General features: G+C 44.2%; 1 protein-coding gene across 2 annotated transcripts in view; it reads left to right on the forward strand.

The window, feature by feature from the left end:
- The window catches only part of KIF15 (kinesin family member 15), a 174129-nt gene that overhangs the window by 111203 nt on the left and 38118 nt on the right, over positions 1-24808 (forward strand). For both annotated transcript variants that reach the window (XM_069730135.1, XM_069730136.1), the window contains 8 exons: positions 2570-2770; positions 3444-3551; positions 11149-11254; positions 11492-11657; positions 14542-14692; positions 15634-15719; positions 15802-15880; positions 16818-16904. In XM_069730135.1, coding sequence (XP_069586236.1) covers positions 2570-2770; positions 3444-3551; positions 11149-11254; positions 11492-11657; positions 14542-14692; positions 15634-15719; positions 15802-15880; positions 16818-16904 — 984 coding nt within the window. The remainder of the gene's footprint in view (positions 1-2569; positions 2771-3443; positions 3552-11148; positions 11255-11491; positions 11658-14541; positions 14693-15633; positions 15720-15801; positions 15881-16817; positions 16905-24808) is intronic.

A 24808-nucleotide genomic window follows, 5' to 3' on the forward strand; every position in this document is an offset into this window, starting at 1 on the left:
ATGTGTAGGTTTGATTTTTTTTTTGTTTTATTTTTGATGGGGCAAAAGGGGGGTGATTTAATTTTTTTGTCATATTTTTAAAAACATTTTTTTTTTTTTTTTTACATTTGCCATGCTTCAATAGCCTCCATGGGAAACTAGAAGCTGGCACCACTCGATCGGCTCAGCTACATAGCAGCGATCATCAGATCGCTGCTCCGTAGCTGAAGTGCAGGCATGCTATGAGCGCCGACCACAGGGTGGCGCTCACAGCAGGCCGGCATCAGTAACTATAGAGGTCTCAAGGACCTCTATGGTTACCATCCTGACGCATCGCCGACCCCTGATCATGTGACGGGGTGGACGATGCGCTCATTTCTGGCCGCGCGGCCGGAAGCGGTAGTTAAATGCCGCTGTCAGCATTTGACAGCGGCATTTAACAGGTTAATAGCGGCGGGTGAATTGCGATTTCACCCGCCGCTATTGCGCGCACATGTCAGCTGTACAAAACAGCTGACATGTCGTGACTTTGATGTGGGCTCAGCGCCGGAGCCCACATCAAAGGGGGAGACACGACATGCGCAGAACATGTTGCGTTTTTTTTACTGCGATGTGTTTTTTCCCCAGAAAAAAAACGCAACATATGCCCAAAAATTGCGGAATGCATTATAAATGATGGGATGCATATGTATGCATTTTTAAATTGTTTTTATCGCATTTTTATAGCGAACAAACGCAAAAAAAATGTGAAAAATCCTGAACGTGTGCACACAGCCTCAATGTGTATCTCCCCATCACACTCCATATGTGTCTCACTCATCATACTTCATGCCTCTTTCTCTCCCATCAGTCACTCCATAATGCCTGGCTATTCACTGCAGACCTGGAGCTCCTTCTTCTTGAGGGATGAGTCCCAGACAGCTCCTAATGCTGCTCCATGCACACCACATGTCTTCACTCTTCTTGGGTCCAGATGCTGCTGAGCCCACTGTGTTCTGCTCCTCTGTAAACGAGCTGTCACTCTGATGCAGTAACTGCTGGTGATAGCAGATCACAGGGCAGTCACACACAAATGGCGCTGCCCTGTGATGCTGCTCTTCATTCTGCCCCAGGGATATTAGACCACCCAAAAGAGGAGGGAAATGGTGATGTCAGCAGTTACTGCCCCAATTTTGCTACTAACAGTAAGGCTATGTGCACACGTTCAGGATTTCTTGCAGAAAATTCCTGAGAATTCCGGACATTTTCTGCAAGAAAACCGCATGCGTTTTTGCCGCGGTTTTGACGCGTTTATGCCGCGGTTTTTTCCGGACACTTCCCAATGTATTTTGGAGTGGGAAATCCGCAAAAAAAAAAAACGGAAAATTAATGAACATGCTGCGTTTTTTGCCGCGATGCGTTTTTTTTCGCGGAAAAAAATGCATCATGTGCACAAAACATGCGGAATTCATTCTAAATGATGGGATGCTTATTGTATGCGGGTTTTTTTGCGGTTTTATAGCGTTTTTATCGGGAAAAACCGCGAAAAAACCGCAACGTGTGAACACAGCCTAAAGCTTGTAAGTTTACTATAGCTGCTTGAAGTCTAAAACTGAAAATGCTCCCCCTAGTGGTAAATATGTATATTTGTAAAAAAATATATATATAATATTTTTCATATAGAAATGTTTGCAAACAGTGCAAACATTGCATTAATACATTTTAATTACTATTTTAAGCTTAATTTCACACAAAAAACAAGATACAAGAAAACTGGTGGCACCTTCCTTTTAATGGTGTTGCAGCCTCTGTGGCCTTTCAGAAAAGGTGTGTATATACTGTGACCATTAAACTTCGCACAGGTGGAGGACTTCTTTCAATAAGCTTGTGACTTATGAATAGAGTTGCTTGTACCAGAAATTTGTAGGTGTTTTATAGCAAAAGGTGGGAATACATATGCACATGCCAATTTTTAGGTATTAGATTATATTTATAGAATCAATCTATATATTTTTACTTCACCAACTTAGACTATTTTGTGCTTATGCATCACACGCAAATCAGATTACAAAAATATTTACACAGGGGTGGTAATTAGTGATGAGCGAATATATACTCGTTACTCGAGATTTCCTGAGCATGCCCGGGTGTCCTCCGAGTATTTGTAAGAGCTCGGAGATTTAGTTTTCATCACCGCAGCTTAATGATTTACATCTCTTAGCCAGCTTGATTACATGTGGGGATTCCGTAGCAATCAGGCAACCCCCACATGTACTTATGCTGGCTAGTAGCTGTAAATCATTAAGCTCCGAGTTCTTACAAATACTCGGAGGACACCCGAGCGTGCTCGAGTAATCTCGAGTAACGAGTATATTCGCTCATCACTAGTGTTAATATAACAAAATGGGTAAAAAGCCAAGGGGCTGAGTACTTTTGCAAGCTACTGTACATTTGCTATATAGCACATATATAGGTACATGCCAAGGCACCCACTTGGCTCTTGTCCCCAGGCGTAGACATATCCTGTTCACATAATGCTCCATTTTCACTTACATGGTCTTCCATATTTTTTTTTTTTTTTTTTAATCTATGACGACTATTTTTAATCTAGAACATGACGACTCCCACAAGAGCCTACAACTTGAGGTCTCGACTTGTGCCACGTTCCAGCCCAGATTGTTTGCAGCCTGACTTTATGGATACCCCCAAGTCACGAGGAGATGATCCGGACAATATTGTTGACGAACCCATCCCTCCAGAGATGAGTGAACAAGCCTATGAAGCTATTGCTGAGGAGCTAAGAATGGTGCAGGTATGCTGAAAACTTAGTAGAGCTCACTATTGGGGATATCCTACTATGTTAGGAAAAAAAAAAACATTTCTTAACTGAAATTGAAGCATTGGGTTTTGGGGTTTCTTTAGCTCCAAAACTCCTTCACAGACCCACAATGCTAACTTTTGAATCTGGAGCCACCACTAGAAGGCATATGGGAGCTCACTGCACACTACGTTCAATGGGTAACCAGTTGGCCGGCACGTTTTATTTTAGATATGTCTATGCATGGATTTGGCAACTGTGTATCTGATGAAACCGGGCATAAAAATTACATTAAGAAGTTAATCGCTTCAGAATTTTGAACATATTCAGAAAAAAAGAGAGAAATTCTTCACTGTGAGAGCCAGTAGCAGAATTTTAAATGGCAAGTCTCAGGAATACAAAATCTTTAGTTAATGTTGAAGCTCCTGTCAAAATCTCTGAATTCAGCCACATTCATGGTACTGCCCATCATGTTAAAAGTAAATAGCAGTTTGCTCTGTAATCACATAGGTAGGGCAGACAGCCTCTGAAGGTGTGGATGGTGGGTTTGTAGCGGATTACAGTGGACCGCTGAGCTGGTTCCGCAATTTTGTCTTGGATTTAGTCTACAAGCACAACAGACTAGTATTTCTAATATTTTTTATCATTATTGGACTTTATTTTCCAGGAACAAGTGACAACTTTACAAGCCAAGCTGGATGAAGAAGATAGCAAAAACTTGAAGCTTCAGCAACAGCTAAATAAGATGGAGCATCATTCAGCACAGATGGAAGAGGTAGGGAGAACGCAAACTGATGGCACTGATTGTGTGGTATGTCACACATGAATCATTTATACTGGCAATAAGGTGAATTATCATGTCCTGCAGTATCCCAATTGCAAGGGGTACCGATGGGTTACCATGGCAACTGGGGGCCTACTGCAGGCCCAGATGGATGCCATCTTGGGGCTTCTAGGATGCTTAGCCGCAGGTGAAGCTTCATAGGAGACAATAATTTTCACTATATACTGCAATACCTTTGTCTATAGCACAAGCGACCAGATCCCTTAAAGGGAACCTGTCACCCCAAAAATCGAAGGTGAGCTAAGCCCACCGGCATCTGGAATGCTGTAAATAAGCCCCCGATGTAACCTGAAAGATGAGAAAAAGAGGTTAGATTATACTCACCTGGGCGGACCGATCCGATGGTCGCGGTCCGGTCTGGGGGCACCCATCTTCTTACGATGACGTCCTCTTCTTGTCTTCATGCTGCGGCTCCAGCGCAGGTGTATTTTGTCTACCCTGTTGAGGGCAGAGCAAAGTACTGCAGTGCGCAGGCATCGGGCCTCTCTGACCTTTCCCGGCGTGCTTCCCTGATGTGATCGCGATGTGATCACGTTCTGAGGTGGCCTGTCAGCGATCGGACTTCATACAGTGATGTCCCACCCCTGACAAAAAGTTTAAAAAAAATTACACTGTGTAAAAATATTTTTTATAAAATTCCTAAATAAAGACAAATATATATATATATATATTGTTCCAATAAATACATTTCTCCTACGCCTCATTGGGGGACACAGAACCATGGGTATTATGCTGCTGCCACTAGGAGGACACGAAGTAAACAAAAGATTAACTCCTCCTCTGCAGTATACACCCCTTCACTGGCTACAATTTCACCAGTTCTTGCTTAGTGTCTGTAGGAGGCACTTGGGTCTGTTTTCAGACCCCAACTTTCTTGTTTTGAATTTTTATTTTAATTTTTATTTTAATACTTGATTTTAATTTTACCCAACGGAGTGAAGGGGGCAACAGGTCCTTTTTTATAGGGCCCGCTCTCCCCCGAACCAACAACAGGCGAGTATACCTCCCCGTCCCTCTCCTGCGACGTCTGGGGCAAATTTTGCTGGGGCAAATTATTGCTGGGGCAACAGTTCCATCCTTGGTCCCGATTTCCCCCCCACTACCCCCCTCCCTGCAGCGAGCACATAGAGCCCTGCTCTCATGTACCTCTCCGGGGAACGACAGAGGAAGATCCACAAAGCCCCAAGACAAACCCCTTTTTTGGGGATGAGGACGCATCAGGGGCCTCTCCATCCCCCATCCAGGGTGCATTGATTGAGTGCGCACCCTCACAGGACAGGAGGTCCTGCGACGCTGTGAGTATATAATCTCCCTGCGCCCCCATTCTGCGGCAGCGATGCGGTCCGGGTCCCTGGGGAGAGGCGCCGTCAGCCAGCGATGGTGTGGTAAGCAGCGCTCTGTCGCGGCCGCCGCCGCCGCACATCGCCGGGCAGGCCAGAAATTTAGTCCCCGGCTTTTCAGCCGGAGTAGGCCGCAGTGGTATGCAGCGCTCCTTGCGGCCACCGCCGCACATCGCCGGGCAGGCTAAAAAGTTAGTCCCCGGCTTTTCAGCCGGAGTAGGCTGCAGTGGGCAGATCCCACCCACGGCCGTAACCCCGCCCCCTATTTCGGCGCTTCTCGTCTGGGACGAGAGGCGCCCTGCAGATCTCGGGGGTTATATTGCTCTACCTCCCTGCAAGGAGCCCACGCGTCCACAGCTCTCCAGAACCGCCATGGCTGATTCCTCCCCAGGGACACAGGCACAGGATCGTGGGTAAGCTGCTTCAAGAAAGCTTAACCCCTTCCCTGCGTATACTGCCCGCTCTGTCTCCAAAGACACTGTCTCAATCCAAGGAGACTAAACAAGAAGGGAAACAAGAAGCACACAGTATTTTTCACTGTATGTGCCACTTGCAATGCGGCCCTGCCCCGAGCTCACACTAGCCCTTTGTGTGCGGATTGTGTCCCGACCCCTGCGCAGCCGCCGCCCGCCAATGCCGCCACCGATGCTGCCGACCATGTGGAGCCTAGTCTCCCTGAGTGGGCAGCTTCTCTGTCACGATCTATGGATTTTCTAGTCAGGGCGGTTGATTCCCTCCGGGGCCCCCCTTCAGGTCAGTCTGCGGTGGATACGGCCAAGGTACGGATCCGTCCACCAGCAGGGGGCGCACGCTATCTCCTCCTTCTCGGGGTTCCAGAAAACGGGCCCATGTTTCTTCCCCTGACCACGGGCCAGCTGGTTTTTCAGCGTCGGCGACCTCTGCGTCCCGGTCCCCTTCCCCAGACAATCCCTCCAATCGGTAGTCGCGTCTATGGAAAAAGGAGAATTCCTCGCGTCCATAGACATCAAGGATGCTTACCTCCACATCCCAATCTGTCCTCCGCATCAAAAGTTCCTATGCTTCGCATGTCGCGGAGAGCAATTTGTGGCCTTGCCTTTCGGCCTCGCCACCACCCCCAGGGTCTTCACGAAGGTCATGGCGGCTGCCATGGCCATTCTTCATTCCAGGGGAGTGGTGGTACTTCCGTACCTGGACGACCTACTAATAAAAGGTCCTTCTTACCCAGACTGCGAAGAGTCCGTCGCTCTCACGGTGGATACTCTTTCTCGCCTGGGTTGGAAGATAAACTTCGAGAAATACTCTCCGATTCCGGCCCAGCGGATTACCTTCCTTGGAATGACTCTGGACACTTCTTGCGGTCTGGTCATCCTCCCTCAAGACAAGGTCTTGGCCTTGCAGCAGGGAGCCCAAAGTCTTTCCCGTCCAGTCTCCCACTCCATCCGGTTCAGCATGTGCGTTCTCGGGCGGATGGTAGCTGCCATGGAAGCGGTTCCATTCGCGCAATTTAACCTCTGTCCTCTTCAGCATGCGCTTCTGTCAGCGTGGGACGGCAATCCGTCCTCCCTCGACCGCCGCTTCATCCTGTCCCCACGGGTCAGAAAGACCCTCAGGTGGTGGACGTTGAAGTCCCCCCTAACCCAGGGAAGATCCTTTCTCCCTGTACAGTGGTTGGTGGTGACCACCGATGCCAGCCTCATAGGCTGGGGGGCGGTTTTCAGCCACCACACAGCTCAGGGGTGGTGGTCCTCTCGAGAGTCTCGCCTTCCCATCAATCTCCTGGAGATACGAGCTATCAGATTAGCATTGTTCCAGTTTCATCACCTTCTGGCGGGTCACTCAGTCAGAATCCAGTCCGACAATGCCACGGCTGTGGCGTACATCAATCGTCGGGGGAACCCGCAGCAAGATGGCTATGCTCGAGGTGTCCCACATTCTGCACTGGGCGGAATCCAATCATTTGCCCATCTCGGCGATCCACATTCCGGGTGTGGAGAATTGGGCGGCGGACTTCCTCAGCCGCCAGGGCCTCGCCTCGGGCGAGTGGTCTCTTCACCCGGAGGTTTTTCAGCAGATCTGTCTTCGCTGGGGGACTCCGGATGTGGATCTCATGGCATCCAGGTTGAACAACAAGGTTCCACAGTTCTTTGCTCGGTCACTCGATCCACGGGCCATCGGAGTAGACGCCCTGGTCTTGCCTTGGCACCAGTTCCGTCTCCCGTACATTTTTCCTCCTCTTCCCCTGCTGCCCAGGGTCATCAAGAAGATCAGGGCAGAGGGGGTACCAGTGATCCTTGTCACGCCGGACTGGCCGCGCCGGGTATGGTACGCGGAACTGGTTCAGCTGGTCGCCGACGCCCCCTGGCGTCTTCCAGATCGCGTGGATCTTCTCTCACAGGGCCCCATTTACCACCAGAACTCAGTGGCCCTGTCTTTGACGGCCTGGCCGTTGAATCCTGGATTCTAGGCCAAGCGGGTTTCACTCCCGAGGTGTCTTCCACCATGATCAGGGCTAGTAAACCTGTTTCCATGCGCTGTTACCACCGTACCTGGCGAATTTTCTTCTCATGGTGCGATGCACAGGGGCGATCCCCTTTGGTATTTTCCATCCCTGCCATACTGGAATTTCTTCAGTCTGGACTAGAGTCGGGACTTGCCATTAGCTCTCTAAAGGCTCAAGTTTCGGCATTGTCAGTCCTTTTCCAGCGAAAGATTGCCAATAGATTGCCGGTGAAGACTTTTCCAGGGAGTCTCCCACGTAGCGCCTCCCTATAAAATGCCCTTGGATCCGTGGGATCTTAATTTAGTGATCGGAGCTCTCCAGGAGACTCCCTTCGAACCGCTACAGGACGTGTCCCTGACTTTCCTCTCCTGGAAAGTAGTGTTCCTAGTGGCTATTACGTCCATCAGGCGGGTTTCGGAGTTGGCTGCACTCTCCTGCCGCCCTCCGTTTCTAATTTTTCATTCAGACAAGGCGGTATTGAGGACTTCTCCTGCTTTTCTGCCCGAGGTCATCTCTTCTTTCCACCTCAATGAGGAGATTGTTCTGCCTTCGTTCTGTCCGGCTCCGGTCCACCGCATTGAGAAGGCTCTGCACTCTCTTGATGTGGTGAGAGCTCTTCGTCTGTACGTCTTGCGGACGGCTCCCTTCCGCACGTCGGATGCCCTGTTTGTTCTTCCAGAGGGGCCAAGGAAGGGTTCTCCCGCTTCCAAGGCTACTATTGCTAAATGGATTCGGTCGGCCGTTGAAGAATCCTATCGTGTCAAAGGTGTTCCTATCCCAGCTGGGATCAAGGCCCATTCTACCCGGTCGGTGGGCGCCTCGTGGGCCATTCGGCACCAGGTGTCAGCACAGCAGGTCTGCAAGGCTGCGACATGGTCCAGTTTGCACACTTTTACCAAACATTACCACATTAATTCTCTCTCTTCTGCAGACGCCGCCCCTGGCAGGCGTATTCTGCAAGCGGCAGTTCCTTAGCCGTAAGCAAGTGGTACATGGGGTATTAGCATATTGCTCCCCACCCAGGGACTGTTTTTGTACATCCCATGGTCCTGTGTCCCCCAATGAGGCGTAGGAGGAAAGGAGATTTTTGTGTACTCACCGTAAAATCTTTTTCTCCGAGCCAATCATTCGGGGACACAGCACCCACCCTGTTAGCCTGTTTGGCTTGTTGTAACTTCTTGGTTTTTTACATAGTTTGTCAGTTGTTCATGCTCCTACTGCTTTACTACCGAACTGGTGAAATTGTAGCCAGTGAAGGGGTGTATACTGCAGAGGAGGAGTTAATCTTTTGTTTACTTAGTGTCCTCCTAGTGGCAGCAGCATAACACCCATGGTCCTGTGTCACCCAATGATTGGCTCCGAGAAAAAGATTTTACGGTGAGTACACAAAAATCTCCTTTTCTATATGTAAATTAAAAAAACAATAAAAGTACACACATTTAGTATCGCCGCATCTGTAACGACCCGACCTATAAAACTGTCCCACTAGTTAACCCCTTCAGTGAACACCGTAAAAAAATAAATAAAAAACAAGGCAAAAAACAATGCTTTATCATCATACCACCGAACAAAAAGTAGAATAACACGTGATCAAAAAGATGGATATAAATAATGTTGGTACTGCTGAAAACGTCACCTTGTCCCGCAAAAAACGAGCCGCCATACAGCATCATCAGCGAAAAAATAAAAAAAGTTATAGCTCTCAGAATAAAGCAATGCAAAAATAATAATTTTTTATATAAAACAGTTATTGTATAAAAGCACCAAAACATAAAAAGATACAAATGAGGTATCGCTGCAATAGTACTAATCCAAACAATAAAACTGCTTTATCAATTTTACCACACGTGAAACGGTATAAACGCAAATCCCCCTCCCTCCCCAAATAAATTGAATTGCTGGTTTTTGTTCATTCTGCCTCACAAAAATCGTAATAAAAAGCGATCAAAAAAGTCATGTGCCTGAAAATGGTACCAATAAAAACGTCAACATGTCCCACAAAAACAAGACCTCTCATGACTCTGTGGGACAAAATATTGAAAAATTATAGCTTTCAAAATATAGTGATGCAAAAACTTTTTTGCAATAAAAAGTGTCTTTTAGTGTGTGACAGCTGCCAAACATAAAAACCCGCTATAAATCGTAAATCAAACCCCCCATTATCACAGCCTTAGTTAGGGAAAAATAATAAAATTAAAAAAAAATGTATTTATTTCCATTTTTCCATTAGGGTTGGGGCTAGAGTTGGAGTTAGGGTTTGGATTACATTTACGGTTGGAGTGTTAGGGTTGGGATTAGTGTTAGGGGTGTGGTTAGGGTTGGGATTAGGGTTAGGGGTGTGTTGGGGTTAGGGGTGTGGTAGGGTTGGGACTAGGGTTAGGGGTGTGTTGGGGTTAGGGTTGGGGGTTTCCACTGTTTAGGCACATCAGGGGCTCTCCAAACTCGACATTGCGTCCGATCTCAATTCCAGCCAATTCTGCGTTGAAAAAGTAAAATGGTGCTCCTTCTCTTCCGAGCTCTGCTGTGCGCCCAAACATTGGTTTACCCCCACATATGGGGTATCAGCGTACTCGGGACAAATTGGACAACAACTTTGGGGGTCTAAAAAATCATTTTGAGGGAAAAGAAAACTTTTATTTTCACGGCTCTGCGTTATAAACTTTAGTGAAACACTTAGGGGTTCAAAGTTCTCACAACACATCTAGATAAGTTCCATGGGGGTCTAGTTTCCAATATGCAGTCACTTGTGGGGAGTTTCTATTGTTTAGGTACATCAGGGGCTCTGCAAACGCAGCATGATGCCCACAGACCATTCCATCAAAGTCTGCATTCCAAAACTGCGCTCCTTCCCTTCCGAACTCTGCCCTGCGCTCAAAACGGTGGTTCTCCCCCCACAAATGTGGTATCAGCGTACTCAGGACAAATTGCACAACAACTTTTGGGGTCCAATTTGTTCTGTTACCCTTGGTGAAATATAACAAATTGAATCTGAAGTAAATTTTTTGTGACAAAAGATGTTTTTTTTTGTGTTTCTTTGTTGTTTTTTTTTTAAACATTCCAACAATTCCTGTGAAGCACCTGAAGGGTTAATAAACTTCTTGAATGTGGTTTTGAGCACCTTGAGGGGTGCAGCTTTTAGAATGGTGTCACTTTTGGGAATTTTCTATCATATAGACCCCTCAAACTGACTTCAAATGTGATGCGGTCCCTAAAAAAAAAAATGGTAGTGTTTGTAAAAATGAGAAATCGCTGATGAACTTTTAACCCTTATAACTTCCTAACAAAAAAAATTTTGGTTCCAAAATTGTGCTGATGTAAAGTAGACATGTGGGAAATGTTATTTATTAAGTATTTTGTGTGGAATATCTGTGTGATTTAAGGGCATGAAAATTCAAATTTGGAAAATTGCAACATTTTTGCCAAATTTCTGGGGGGGGTTTTCACAAATAAACGCAAGTCATATCAAAGAAATGTTAGCACTAACGTGAAGTAAAATATGTTGTGAGAAAACAGTGTCCGAATCACTGGGATCCATGGAAGCGTTCCAGAGTTATTACCTCCTAAAGGGACAGTGGTCAGAATTTTAAATATTAGCCCGGTCATTAACATGCAACCACCCTTGGGGGTTAAGAGGTTAAGTACCAAATTGGCTCTGTCACTAAGGGGTTAAATTACTTGTTTTGTTTTTATGCCATATTTATGTCAGCTCTTCACATCAGAAAAAGCCACCTGGAGCTCAAAGCAACAGGAGCTTCTTGAACAAATGAATGGTTTTGAAAAACAGAGACAAGAGTTTAAGAGCAATGAGGACGGTAAGTTGTTGTCTACTGTAGGTTTTGGGTAGATCTTCGGGTAGCCACTTCTTTCTGCTACAGCCACGTTTTTAGTTTTCAGTCATCATGGCATAGATTCTTAGAATTTAACTTTGTAATGTTTACCAGGTAACAGTATGAAACAAATGATTTCTTTCACAACATTGTGCAAGCACTTGAGACCTTAGGACATTTATTGTTGTAACTTATTCTTTACTGAGTCGATTCTTTTTTTAGTATTAAAGAGCGAGGTCCATGACCTGCGAGTGGTTCTTCAGTCTGCAGACCGCGAGCTTCGTGCTGTGAAGATGGAGTACAGTCTGTTCAAGGAAAAGCAAGAGAAAGAGATGAGCCATCTGTCTGACCGACACATCAATGTCCATCTGCAACTGGATAATGTCAGGTATTGCCTAGTGAATCGGAGTGGCACATAAAGTACTATAGGACTTTCTCCTAGTCTAACAACTTGTATCATTGAACAGCCATAACACCCAACTTTGAATCATAAGAGAGACCCAATGTGGTATGTATTTTACACTAAGCCAGGCCACACAGAAATATTCTTCCTAGTGAAAACCATTAGTGTTCCCACACAGTGCCAAACCTCTTCATAGTGCCCCTTACGCATTGTATAATTCCCCCACATACAGCATAATTAAACCGTATAAGGTCCCTGCAGTGCCCACTACAAGCAGTATAATAATGTCCCCATAATGTATTCCCTGCACACAGTATAAGAATGTCCCCATAATAATCCCCCCCACTCAAAGTAGAATCTCGACACACACCCTACGATTCTCGCCACACATAGTTCTGCCTCGCCAACGCACGCGCCCACCGCTTACCATTGTCCTTGTTCCTCTTCCCAGCTGCCTAGTCTCGTGACCTGAGAATGTAACGAAACCCATAGGACCTGGCAGGTCATGAGCTGAACAGTGCATAAAGTCCCTGTCGGCTCCTTGCTCCACTATTGTCACCTGTATCTGTGCCCTCAGGTCACAGATAAAACAGAACCCTGACCTTGTGGGACCGCTCCCTCAATTTGTGACATTCCCGCTGGATCTGGGACAGTTGGGTTATGCAGAACAGTGATTGTAATATTAGACTATGGTCGCATGATGCATTTTTGCTGCTTTTTTATGCAAATTAAAGCGAACCTGTCAGCAGTTTTGGCCAATATAAGATACAGCCACTGCCTTTCAGGGCTTATCTACAGCATTCTATAATACTGTAGATAAGCCCCCGGTTCCTCCTGAAAGATGAGAATAATAAGTTTTATTATACTCACCGGGGGGGTGGGGGGGCGTTCCGGTCTGATGGATGTTGCAGGTCCGGGGCCTTCCATCTTCTTGTGATACCGCCCTCCTGCTTGCCTCACCGCTCGCCGGCATCACGCTCCTGCGCATGCCTACTTATTTGCCTTGCGGAGGGCAGACCAAAGTACTGCAGTGCGCAGGCGCCGGGAAAGTTCAGAGCGGCCCTGCGCACTGCAGTAATTTACCCTGCACTCAACGGGGCAGATAAAAACTCCTGCGCAGGAGTGCAATGCCGGGGAGCGATGAAGCAACAGGAGGGCGGCATCGCAAGAAGGTGGGTGAGTATAATAAAACTTATTTTTCTTTATCTTTCAGGACGGACCGGGGCTTATCTACAGCATTATAGAAAACTGCTGACAAGTTCCGTGCTTTTTACAGTACCAGCAAAAGCTATGAGATTTCATAAATCTCATGCACAGATGTTTTTTTTTTTTTCCTGACTGAATTGCAAAACTGCTGCGTTTTTGCAAACTGCAGCATGTCACTTTTTGCAGCGTTTTTTCACACATACAGAGCAATGAGTGTGAAAAAGCAGTAAAAATGCAGCAAAAAACATTGTCATCAGTTTCTGCAGCTTTTTTAGTGAAAAAAAGCTGTGAAACCCATTTATTTTTGTGACTTTCCTCAAGTTTAAATCAAAATGTCTTGTCTCCTCCCTCACATGAACATGGCTTTTAAGATTAGTAGTTTAATTAAATGAGTGATAAGTGTAAAACTAAACATGGCCTGACCAATGTGTGAAATTGAACAATACCTGACAAACTCAATGGCCCTGACCAATGTGTGAAGTAAACAGTGCCCGACCTACAAAATGCTCTGCCATTGTCTTAGGTAAACTATTCCCGACCAATTCAACTCCCCACGCTGCTGTTGCATTTTGTAATTATATATTTTTTTATGAACTTTTTTGTTCAGAATAGTCAATATCTTTTTGCACTAAATAATTTGATCAATTTGCCCTTTTTTTTCCAAAAATGTTTTATGGTTTCACATATGTGTTGCATTGGTGGCCTAATACCTTGCATTGTTCATGCTTGTATAGTGTCTTAAAGGGAACCTGTCACCTGAATTTGGCGGGACTGGTTTTGGGTCATATGGGCGGGGTTTTCGGGTGTTTGATTCACCCTTTCCTTACCTGCTGGCTGCAAGCTGGCCGAAATATTGGATTGAAGCTCATTCTCTGTCTTCCATAGTACACGCCTGCGCAAGGTAAGATTACTTTGCGCAGGCGTGTACTACGGAGGACAGAGAATGAACTTCAATCCAATATTGCGGCCAGCATGCAGCCAGCGGGTAACGAAAGGGTGAATCAAACACCTGAAAACTCCGCCCATATGACCCAAAACCAGTCCCGCCAAATTCAGGTGACAGGTTCCCTTTAAGAGAAGTTGAACTTTATGATCCTGAAAAAAGTCTACCAAGAGATCATGTTTTGGCTGCAGGAAAGAAACCAGTAAAAAAACAATTTTTGAACATAGCCATCACAAGGTGACGCTTACTCCAAAGATTAAAGGGAACCTGTCACCCCGTTTTTTCAATATGAGCTAAAAATAGCGTTAAATAGGGCCTGAGCTGTGCTTTACAATAGTGCTTTTATTGTCCCCTGTTTCCCCACCTTTGCTGCCAAAATACCTTAGTAAAGTCGCCGTCTTCGCCTGTCAATCACACTGGTCTGGTCAAATGGGCGTTGTTAAATCACTGTTTCTCCCCCTGCTCCTCGGCGTGTCTGACGTAACTCGATCTGTGAATCACACAGATTGCGCTCTTTTTTTTGCAGTTGCGCAGTGCATTCGGCTCTTGCGCATGCGCAATATGGTTTGCCCAACTGTGGGCATAGCATACAGCACATCACCGCGCAGCCATTTAGTCTGCAGACATTTACTGAATTTGTTGAAATTGAGCAGCAAAAATTCATAGAAATAGTCTCGTGCATTTGATATTAATGAAGATAATTTTTTCCAAAAACACTAGGTTGGAACATGAGACTTTATTGGAGGAGAAGCGATCCCTCCAAGATGCATATGACAACTTAGAGGAAGTGATGAAATTTGAGATTGACCAACTGAAGCAGGAGCTCTCTGATTGGAAGCGAGAGAATGAAACACTGAAAGCTGAACTTGGCGTAAGATCATTTGTTTTATATCCGGAGCTTGCATTTTTTTTTTTTTATATCAACTTACGTTATCCTGGTACGTATTGCAATCAACTCATAGAATATATGAAGAACTCTGCTGTGCATGTTCTAGGAGCTGAAGTTCTTCTCCAGTGCCTCTCACAATGCTGTAAGGCAACAGGCTTTCTGCAAAAATTCTAAAGGCTGATTTATTGGTATATGGTTCCTTTAGCTGCAGTCCCCCAATAGAGTGACCACTTGAAGCTCCAGAAAACCTTACCCAACTAACCTGCCTGCGATGAAGACCAAACCAGCCAAAGATGTTTCCCCTTCAGAAAATGCTTACCCTTTCCTGAGAATATTGTTCAGCATTTGTTTGAAGAGCAGAAAGCATAGGTTTCTGTTGTCTTTTTAAAGGGGCTTTCCGGGCTTTAGTCAAAATTCTGCAGTCACCTTGTGATTGTAGATTACCGAATAATGTTGGCGTGCAATGAGTACACTGTTACAAATCCTTTATAATCCCATGGGAAGGTGTCTGAACAGTCAGGCTTTGTCCTGCTCTGCCCTTCTCTACATTGTGGTTGGCTGACAAAAGGTAAGGTATTCTAGAGACAGGACAACACCATCCCGATTGGGTACACCTTGTCACGGTGAGATTACTTTTATGCTTTTTTTTAATCAAAATACTTTTAACGAAGTACCCCATGTTATTTACTATTTATTTACTATATGATATATGCTGATTGGGTTTTTTTTTCTTGGGTTTTGTGTATGTTAAAGTTGATAATTTGGGTGTTGACTATCCGCTATAAAACACTGCTGACATAAAAATAAAGTAGTATGGCCAATATAATAGATTATGAATTGAATTGGCGCAAAATGTGGTTCACTGTAAGCACTTTTTACATGGCATGAAACTCGGGGGAAAAAAATATTTTTTTAATTAACAGAATCTACTGCAGCTTTTAGAAACTGAAAAGGAGCACAGACAAACCCTGAAATGTCAGCTAGAGGAGGATAAGGAGAACAAGTCAAAGTATGTGACACAGTAGAAATAATGTAGTCAAATCTAATGTATCTCGAGCTGCAGAATTATAACATTAGATGACTATTTGCAGGGAGCTGGTGAAGGTTCTGGAGGAGAATGTGAATCTGAAGAAACAATGTTCTGAGCTTCTGACAAAGTGTGAACTGCAGGTAATGTGTGAATCAGACAACTCTGAACATATCGTACATATCTTTTGAAAAACCTTTTAGGCTATGTGCACATGTTCAGGATTTTTAGTGTTTTTTTCGGCTGTTTTCCGCCGGAAAAAAACGCTAAAAGAGCTTACATAAGCATCCCATAATTTTTTTTTGCACGGCGGAATCGCATTCCGGAAAAAAACACATCATGTTCATTCTTTGTGCGGAATCACGGGGATTCCGCACACATAGGAATGTATTGATCCGCTTACTTTCCGCATGTGGCTATGCCCACCATGCAGGAAGTAAGCGGATCATGTGCGGTTGGTACCCAGGGTGGAGGAGAGGAGACTCTCCTCGAGGCCCTGGGAACCATATAATTGTTAAAAAAAAAAAAAAAATTGTGATATTCTCACTTTCCAGCGTCCCCCGCAGCTTCCCACTCCTCGTGATGCTCCCGTTCCCAGTAATGCCTTGTGAAACAGACCTGTGATGACGTAGCGGTCTCGCGAGACCGCTACGTCATCTGGGGTCATTGCCGCAAGGCATTACTGGAAACGAGAGGAGCGGGAAGGCTGCAGGGGACGCCGGAAGGTGAGAATATCACAATTTTATTTTTTTTTATTATTTTTAACATATCTTTTTACTATTGATGCTGCATAGGCAGCATCAATAGTAAAAAGTTGGTCACACTTGTCAAGCACTATGTTTGATACTATGTTTGATAAGTGTGACCAACCTGTCAATCAGTTTCCAAGCGATGCTACAGATCGCTTGGAAAACGCTAGCATTCTGCAAGCTAATTACAATTGCAAAACGCTAGTGTTTAGCAGGAATACGCATGCCAATTGTGCATGCGATAGACCCGCGGCAGGGATGCAGAATTGCACTTAGCCTTAATGTATACTATTCAATTACAATAGATTAAATACAATATTACTCATTTCAGGTTGTCAATCTCCAGACATTAGAACTTAGCTTAATCTCTTCCAAAGAAACCATCCATGAACTGGAGAAAAAATGTTCCTCAGATAAGGTATGTTATGCCAAAACGCCACCAAAAATATAGTTTCCCTATGAAAACGTTTAAAGAGCATTTACGCTGCCAGATATTCTGCAACTTTTCACTATTGCCTTGCCGCGTAAACAGGCTACTAATCACCTAATAAACGTGAAAAACACTTGTTCATCAGATGAAATGATCTTTAAAGCAACACAAAATATTGTCGTTCTCATCTGTTCATTGTCATGTGTAAACAGGACTCGCACTGCCGAGAATAATGGCAGCCTATGTGCTCTGAGCAATCTAATATGGGTCGCTGAACATGCATTGTTTACTTTAGTCTGCTTGTGTCAATTGACTACCGAACTGTATTTTGCCTCCGGTCGGTCTGTGTAAACTGACCATTAAGGTACCGTCACACTAAGCGACGCTGCAGCGATACCGACAACGATCCGGATCGCTGCAGCGTCGCTGTTTGGTCGCTGGAGAGCTGTCACACAGACAGCTCTCCAGCGACCAACTATGCTGGTAACCAGGGTAAACATCGGGTTACTAAGCGCAGGGCCGCGCTTAGTAACCCGATGTTTACCCTGGTTACCCGCGTAAAAGTAAAAAAAAAAACAAACACTACATACTTACCTTCCGCTGTCTGTCCCTCGGCGCTCTGCTTCTCTGCCCTGTGTAAGCACACTGTGTAATCTGTATGTGGCATGTTCACACAGAAATGCAGAACATATGGCTCAAAGCCTATTAATGAAGCCATATAGCAGGCTAACCAATGCTGTCTATAATGCATCCTGTGTGAACAGAGGCCACAGTTTACAGAGCCATCTAGGGCCCAGCTGCACCCTGAAAAAATATAAAGTGCACAAAAACATAACAACGTATGCAAGGTATTGGTTGATATTATGGCCACAATACTTAAGCTGGCAACCCACATCAAGGGTCCTTACATATTGCCTGTCCTAATCTCGCAAAAAAAAAAACACTATAGGAGGAAAAACCTCCACTATTCTAGACAAAAAAACACAAGTACACAGGCATAGATGCTTACCTGTCCAGGGCTTCCAAACAATTGCACAAGGTAAGGAGGCTTATTCGCCGTGCAATGCTCCTCTGGGAAATTTAATATGCAAATTGCCTCTTCAGAGAAAAAGAGTACTTGAACTCTATAGCGCCACCTGTTGGAAGTAGCGATCCTACAAGTCACACTCAACCCTTTAATGAGTCATGCAATATGACTTAAGATAGAAGCCAAATCCGTATCTCAGTTCACAGACACGGTGTTTTGGGCTGTTGGCCCTCGTCAGTGCGAAGCATGAGAACTGATTTGGCTAGATGAGAGGCTCTGGACTGAGGTCTAAGGGGTAAGGTTTCTCCTTGTGGACAGTGACATACCAGCTCTGGCAAGTGGCGCTATAGCGCTAAAGTCCTCTTGGTTGCCATAAATGCATAGATTAGGGCTACATGACAGATTTGGTCTGAGATCATCACGTGTACCTCTGAAGAGCAAACTGCAAGGGGTAGCATGCATTTCACTGGCACTCAGTTTACACTGCACACTGATGGGGAAAAAAAAATCAACAAACACCCAAAGTGTGGATTTTTGGCATCAGTCACAATGTGACCTCAGGAGATGGCAGGTCCTTTTTAACTCCTTATCAACCTGTAATGTACATTTTCGTCTTGAGTAGATAAGGAATGTGTGAAGCAGTACGAAGGGCTGAGTGTGCTTCATACCAGGCAAATACCGGCTATGTTACAACCTTGTTACAACCTAACAAGGTTACATCACGGAGCAAAAGGACAAACCGTATTTATCATTGCTCGTTAATACTGCCTGGCAAAGTAAACCAGTCAGTGTAGTTGAACCTATGACAGCAGCATTTCACCTAACATCAGTGACATTGCTTGCATTAGCTCCCCGCAACACAATTGCAGGGAACCAATGGGTTACTATAGTGGCTGGGGTCATTCTGAATGTACCATCACTGCCATCTATGTCCTCCAATAAAGCTCTGCTATAGACTGAGCTACATAAGAAGACCGTAGTTATTATTATAGTATAAGTAATTGAACGAACACAGGTTCAAGTCGCTTAAGAGAACTAAAAAAACTAAAGTAAGAATTTAAATATAAATTTTAAAAGTAAGTATTTGAATCCTCACCACCCCTTTTCCCCCCATTAAAAATAAACATGTTTGGTAACTTTGTCTTCCAGAAAGTCCAATTTGTCGATATATACAATTCATGGAACTGTATATTAAACACTGAAAAGAAAAAAATGAAATGCCATAATTGTAACAAGTCCCAGAAAATGCAATAAAAGCGATTTACTTATGATCGATTATTTTTTACTTCATAATGTTATCAATAAAAATCGTGTGCGGGTGTCTGCTCTGTGTGAGAGCTGACATCCTGCAGCAACGCCCACAATCTGTGCTATCGCCAATCACGAATGTTTAACCCCTCTGATGCCACTGTCAATAGTGACAGCAACACCAAGGAGTATCGTAGAGGAGTGAGCTCCCTGTCTGCTTCCATTGGCACAACACAATGCAATCTCATTGTGCTGATGATTTCCATGGTAACCTCGGGCCACAAGATGGCCGCGGGGTCGTTCAGGCAAGGTGGCCTGTGAGCATCTGCTAAGAGCAAGAGCTGACATGTCTCCTCCCTGCCTGTCAGATACTGCTATGATGCCCTTCAGTGCAGAAACATTGCAGAGTATCAGATCAGCGATCTGTCAGTGTAAGGATGATGTAAAACAATTATTACAATTTTAAAATATTTTTTTTTAAACTCCCAAAATAAGGGAACAAAAAATGAAAAAATAATAATCCAATAAATACATTTATTTATGAAAAAAAAAACTAAACAAAAAATACACATTTGGTATTGCTGTGTCCGGAACGACCCGACCTATAAAACTGGTACACTAATTAACCCCTTCAGTGAACACCGTATGAAAAAAAAAAAAAATCCTGAAAAACAAGGCATAAAACTATGCTTTATCATATCGTCGATCAAAAAGACGAATGTAAATAACAATGGTACCGCTGTAAACGTCATCTTGTCTCGCATAAAACATGCCACCATACAACTCCGTTGGCAGAAAAATAATAAGTTATAGCTCTCAGGTAAAGCAATGCAAAAATATTTATTTTTTTCTACAAAAGTGTTTATTGTGTAAAAGCGCCAAAACATACAAAAATATAAATGTGATATTGCTGCAGTCATACTGACCTGAAGAATAGTTGTGTAATCACTAATATATAAATAAGAACAATTAATCACCTGCTGTTGGTTTGTTCATTCTGCCTCCCAAAGATCATAGTAAGACTAGGCTCACACTTATCCTCTGTGCTGAATACTTACACCACGGTTTTTACGTAATTCTCTGAAATACGTGATTCAGACTGAATCCCCGGCAGACTATTCCCTATAATGATGCAGATGGAAGCACTGTGGACACCATAGGACCTGTGATCTGGCGGTGTTTGTCTTTTTATTTTAGCATAAAAGCGCAGTCGACCACAGTTTTGTGCACTTCTGAAAAGGACACCGCTGAACAGAGTCCAGAGTAACTCTGCTGCCTCAATATAGTGAATGGATCCTTCGGGGGTTTCATCTGTCGCGTCACACAGAGATTTATATGGAAACACCAAAGTAAGTGCTCAGCATAGAGCGCCGGATAAATGTGAACCCAAACGTTCTATAAAATGTTCCCCAAAAAAGCTTCAACTCAATCCACAGAAAAAGCAAGTCCCCCACTCAGGTCTGTCATCTGTTAACGGAACTATAGGGGGCTTCCACGTTGCTGGTGCTACATAGGCTTGCACCAGTGACCCTATTCCGTCACACCTCCAGTCTCTTTCCCCTGCTGTCACCTCTCACCTAACAAAAATATTCAACCTCTCTCTCTCTTCAGGTATCTTTTCCTCCTCATTTAAGCATGCCATCATACATCCATTACTTAAAAAAATCTCTCAACCAAAACTGTGCCGCTAACTATAGACTTGTGTCTAATCTTCCCTTCATCTTTTTTTTTTTTAAATTCGTTTATTAACAACAAAATAGTAGTGTTACAAACATTTTGCATCCAAGAATGTCGAACATAAAATGTAATACATATAAATTGCGTATTATTAATTCCCTTCATCTTTAAACTCCTCGAACGCATGGTCCACTCCCGTCTTATCTGCTCTGATAACTCTCTTCTCGACCCTCTTCATTCTGGTTTCTGCTCTTTACACTCCACTGAAACTGCCCTCACTAAAGTCTCTAATGATCTACTAACAGCTAAATCTAATGGTCACTACTCCATGCTAATTCTCTTGGATCTCTAGGCAGCATTTGACACTTTGGATCATCGGCTCCTCCTCACTATGCTCCGCTCAATCGGCCTTAAGGACACCGTTCTCTCCTGGTTCTCCTATCTCTCCGACCGCTCTTTCACTGTATCTTTTGCTGGTTCCTCCTCCTCTCACCTTCCCCTTACTGTTGGGGTTCCTCAAGGATCAGTCCTAGGCCCCCTCCTCTTCTTTGTATACTGCCCCTATTGGACAAACAATCAGTAGATTTGGTTTCCAGTACTCTCTATGCTGATGACACCCAATTATACACTTCTTCTCCTGATATCTCGCCTGCCTTTTTAGAAAACACCAGTGATTGTCTTGCCGCTGTCTCTAACATCATGTCCTCCCTCTGTCTGAAACTGAACCTGTCAAAAACTGAACTCCTTGTGTTCTCTCGCTCTACTAACCTACCTTTGCCTGACATTGCCATCTCCGTGTGTGATTCCACCATTACTCCCAAGCAACATGCCCACTGCCTTGGGGTCATACTTGATTCCGAGCTTTCATTCACCCCCCCACATCCGATCACTGGCTGGCTCTTGTTATCTGCACCTCAAAAACATTTTTAGAATTCGACCTTTTCTTACTTTCGACTCTGCAAAAACTCTTACTGTTTCACTTATTCATTCTCGTCTGGATTATTGTAACGCTCTACTAATCGGCCTCCCTCTTACCAAACTCTCCCCTCTCCAATCTGTGCTGAATGCTGCTGCCAGGATCATATTCCTCACCAACCGTTTTTCCGATGCCTCTACCTTGTGCCAGTCATTACACTGGTTACCCATCCACTCCAGAATCCAGCACAAACTTATTACCCTCATCCACAAAGCACTCCATGGCTCAGCACCACCCTACATCTCCTCTCTGGTCTCAGTCTACCACCCTACCCGTGCTCTCCGTTCTGCTAATGACCTGAGGTTAGCATCCTCAATAATCAGAACCTCCCCGCTCCTGTCTCTAAAACTTTTCACGTGCTGCGTCAATTCTTTGAAATGCAATACCCAGATTATTCCCCACAGTTTTAAGCGTGCCCTAAAAACACATTTGTTCAGACTGGCCTACCATCTCAACGCATTAACCTAACTATCCCTGTGTGCCCCATTCAAAAAACTTACCATCCACCTCTCGTGTCTCCCCTTTTTCCTCATAGTTTGTAAGCTTGCTGGCAGGGCCCTCATTCCTCTTGGTATCTGTTTTGATCTGTGCTTATTGTTATGCTGTATTGCTTATCGTCTGAACAAGTCCCCTCTATAATGTAAAGTGCTGCGGAATATGTTGGGGGTATATAAATAAAAAAATATTATAGGCTCTGGAAAAGTGATTTGGCAACCCCCTCCCCCCAAGAAAAAAAAAAAAAAAGAAATATAGTGAATTCTGCACTGCCAATACCAAATGCCCCCTCGCTTCTGAGCCCCAGTCTGCCTAGCCACATCTAGCATCCACATGTTTACTGGGGCACCTTGTATGCACGGTGTATGCGCCATCGTCTTTTGCCATGGGTAAGTTCCGTCTCTAACCACTGCTGTTCTATGCACATTGCACTTTGGCACAAGCACTTTTTTTAGGATAGGACGTATATTGCTCCACTTACCCATGTGTGGCCATATGCGGTGACTAAGATCTAGGCTCTAAATTAGACCTTTATATTTATTTGGGTATACACTGGCCATACGTTTTATTGTTATGGGTACAGGGCCTTTTTGCTAGCATTTTTTCCATCTCACCTCTGACCCATTCTCTAGTGGCGATTTCTTGCAGCCATCGTGCATACTATTGTTTGCTCTTTTATCCCCTTACAGACACTCGTACTGTGTATTTTGGTATTTAGATTGGGCCACTGTGTGTTATTGTTTTTGTATGTAACGTGTATGTGAACAACGTAATAAAATTTGGTACTTTTTATTATTTTTGTGGTTGGCCCTGTGTCATTATGAGTCTTTAGCTCCCTCTTGTTCGATATAGGTATGATGACATCCACATGTTTCCGTAGTGATGAAAGCCCTCCTAATTTACGTATGCTTGTCACCAGAAGCACAAGCTGGGCATAACGTACTGGTGAATACAACATACTATGCACTACAACGTATGGACCCTAAAATACTGTAGCAGATTAGCAATCTGCTATTGCTCAGCAACATCCACTGCTGCTTGTTTCTGAAAAACACGCAGCTGTAGATAAATTCTCAAAGGGGTATCTAAAAACATTTCTTGTGGGAAAAATGTTGTTTTTTTTTTTTTGTTTTTTTTTTTGTGTGTGTGTATTTTCCCGGCTCAACGTGCTGTGAAGCACCTGGGGATTCAAGGTGCTCACCACACATCTAGATAAGTTCATTGAGGGGTCTAGTTTCCAAAATGGTGTCACTTGTGGGGGGTTTCCACTGTTTAGGCACACCAGGGGCTCTCCAAACGCGACATGGCGTTCGCTAATTATTGCAGCAAATTTTGCATTTAAAAAGTCAAAATATTGCCAGTTCTTACATTGTCTGCATGGGCTTGGTGGTGTATCACAGTCCCTTCTTCATATGTGTCCCATACCACATACCCATATAGGGTAAAGAAAAAAATTTTAAATTATATTTACTGGGAAATGGGTTTTTCATCATTTAAAGCAATGCGAAAGTGCAATAACCCTATATGTGAACAGGAACACATGGGCATGTGAACATATCCTAAAGGGGTGGAGGAGGCTTTTTTTTTTTTCATTCCTTTTGATTTTGCCTTATATGCAAGTCATTATACAGGAAAGAATGTTTCCTAACATTTTTTCCTGTAAAATCCGTATTTGCTTGGGGTTTCGTTTTCTTTTTCTTTCTTTTTTTTTTTTTTTTTTTTTCAGTAAAAGTGGCGTAAAACTCTAATAACATTGTTCCCAGAAGCAAACTGGGAGTCATATGTGTGTCCAGGCATCTTCCTATAATGCTGTTCCCATTATATTTGAGCACTTTTTCCATCAAGTTCAGTCATTTTTATGCTCGTCAGGCATCCTGGGAAAGTCCTTCTGAAAAATGCTTGAATTTGCCATTGACTTCCATTATACTTGTTACTCAAGATGAGCACTGGAGCAGTATGACATGCTCGATACGAGTGATGAGCACCCCCACAATTTTGTGCTCGCTCATCACTACTTAACAGCATCACTTGTTGTCAATTGTGTCTCATTACCAACCGCCTGAGGCTCTAATTGATATAGCACACAGTCGTCTTCTGACAATGTCTGCACAAATATTTGGCTATCACTAAACACGTTTTCCCCTTGTCCCTCTTGAAATGACCAGGGCGAGAGGCCGGAATTAATAAATGAAAATGTCAACATTCGCTCTTCAGAGTGTGGGATCACTTGTCTGCTGGCATTTGCTATTGTGGGAGGAACAATGATCAGGTTGATGATTAGGTGGTCCAGACTCTTTGCTAGTGAGACTGGACTGTGTGGAAGACAGGGTAGTGGTGAGAAACAGACTGAAAGCATTATGTGCCATGCAACTGAACACCTGTTTGCACGGTTCTACCTTAAAGGGAACCTGTCGCCACACTTGATCTATCTAAACTATTAATATGGGCATACAGGTTATAGAATGCTGG

Source organism: Ranitomeya imitator, chromosome 6 (assembly GCF_032444005.1).
Source record: "Ranitomeya imitator isolate aRanImi1 chromosome 6, aRanImi1.pri, whole genome shotgun sequence".
Lineage (NCBI taxonomy): Eukaryota > Metazoa > Chordata > Amphibia > Anura > Dendrobatidae > Ranitomeya > Ranitomeya imitator.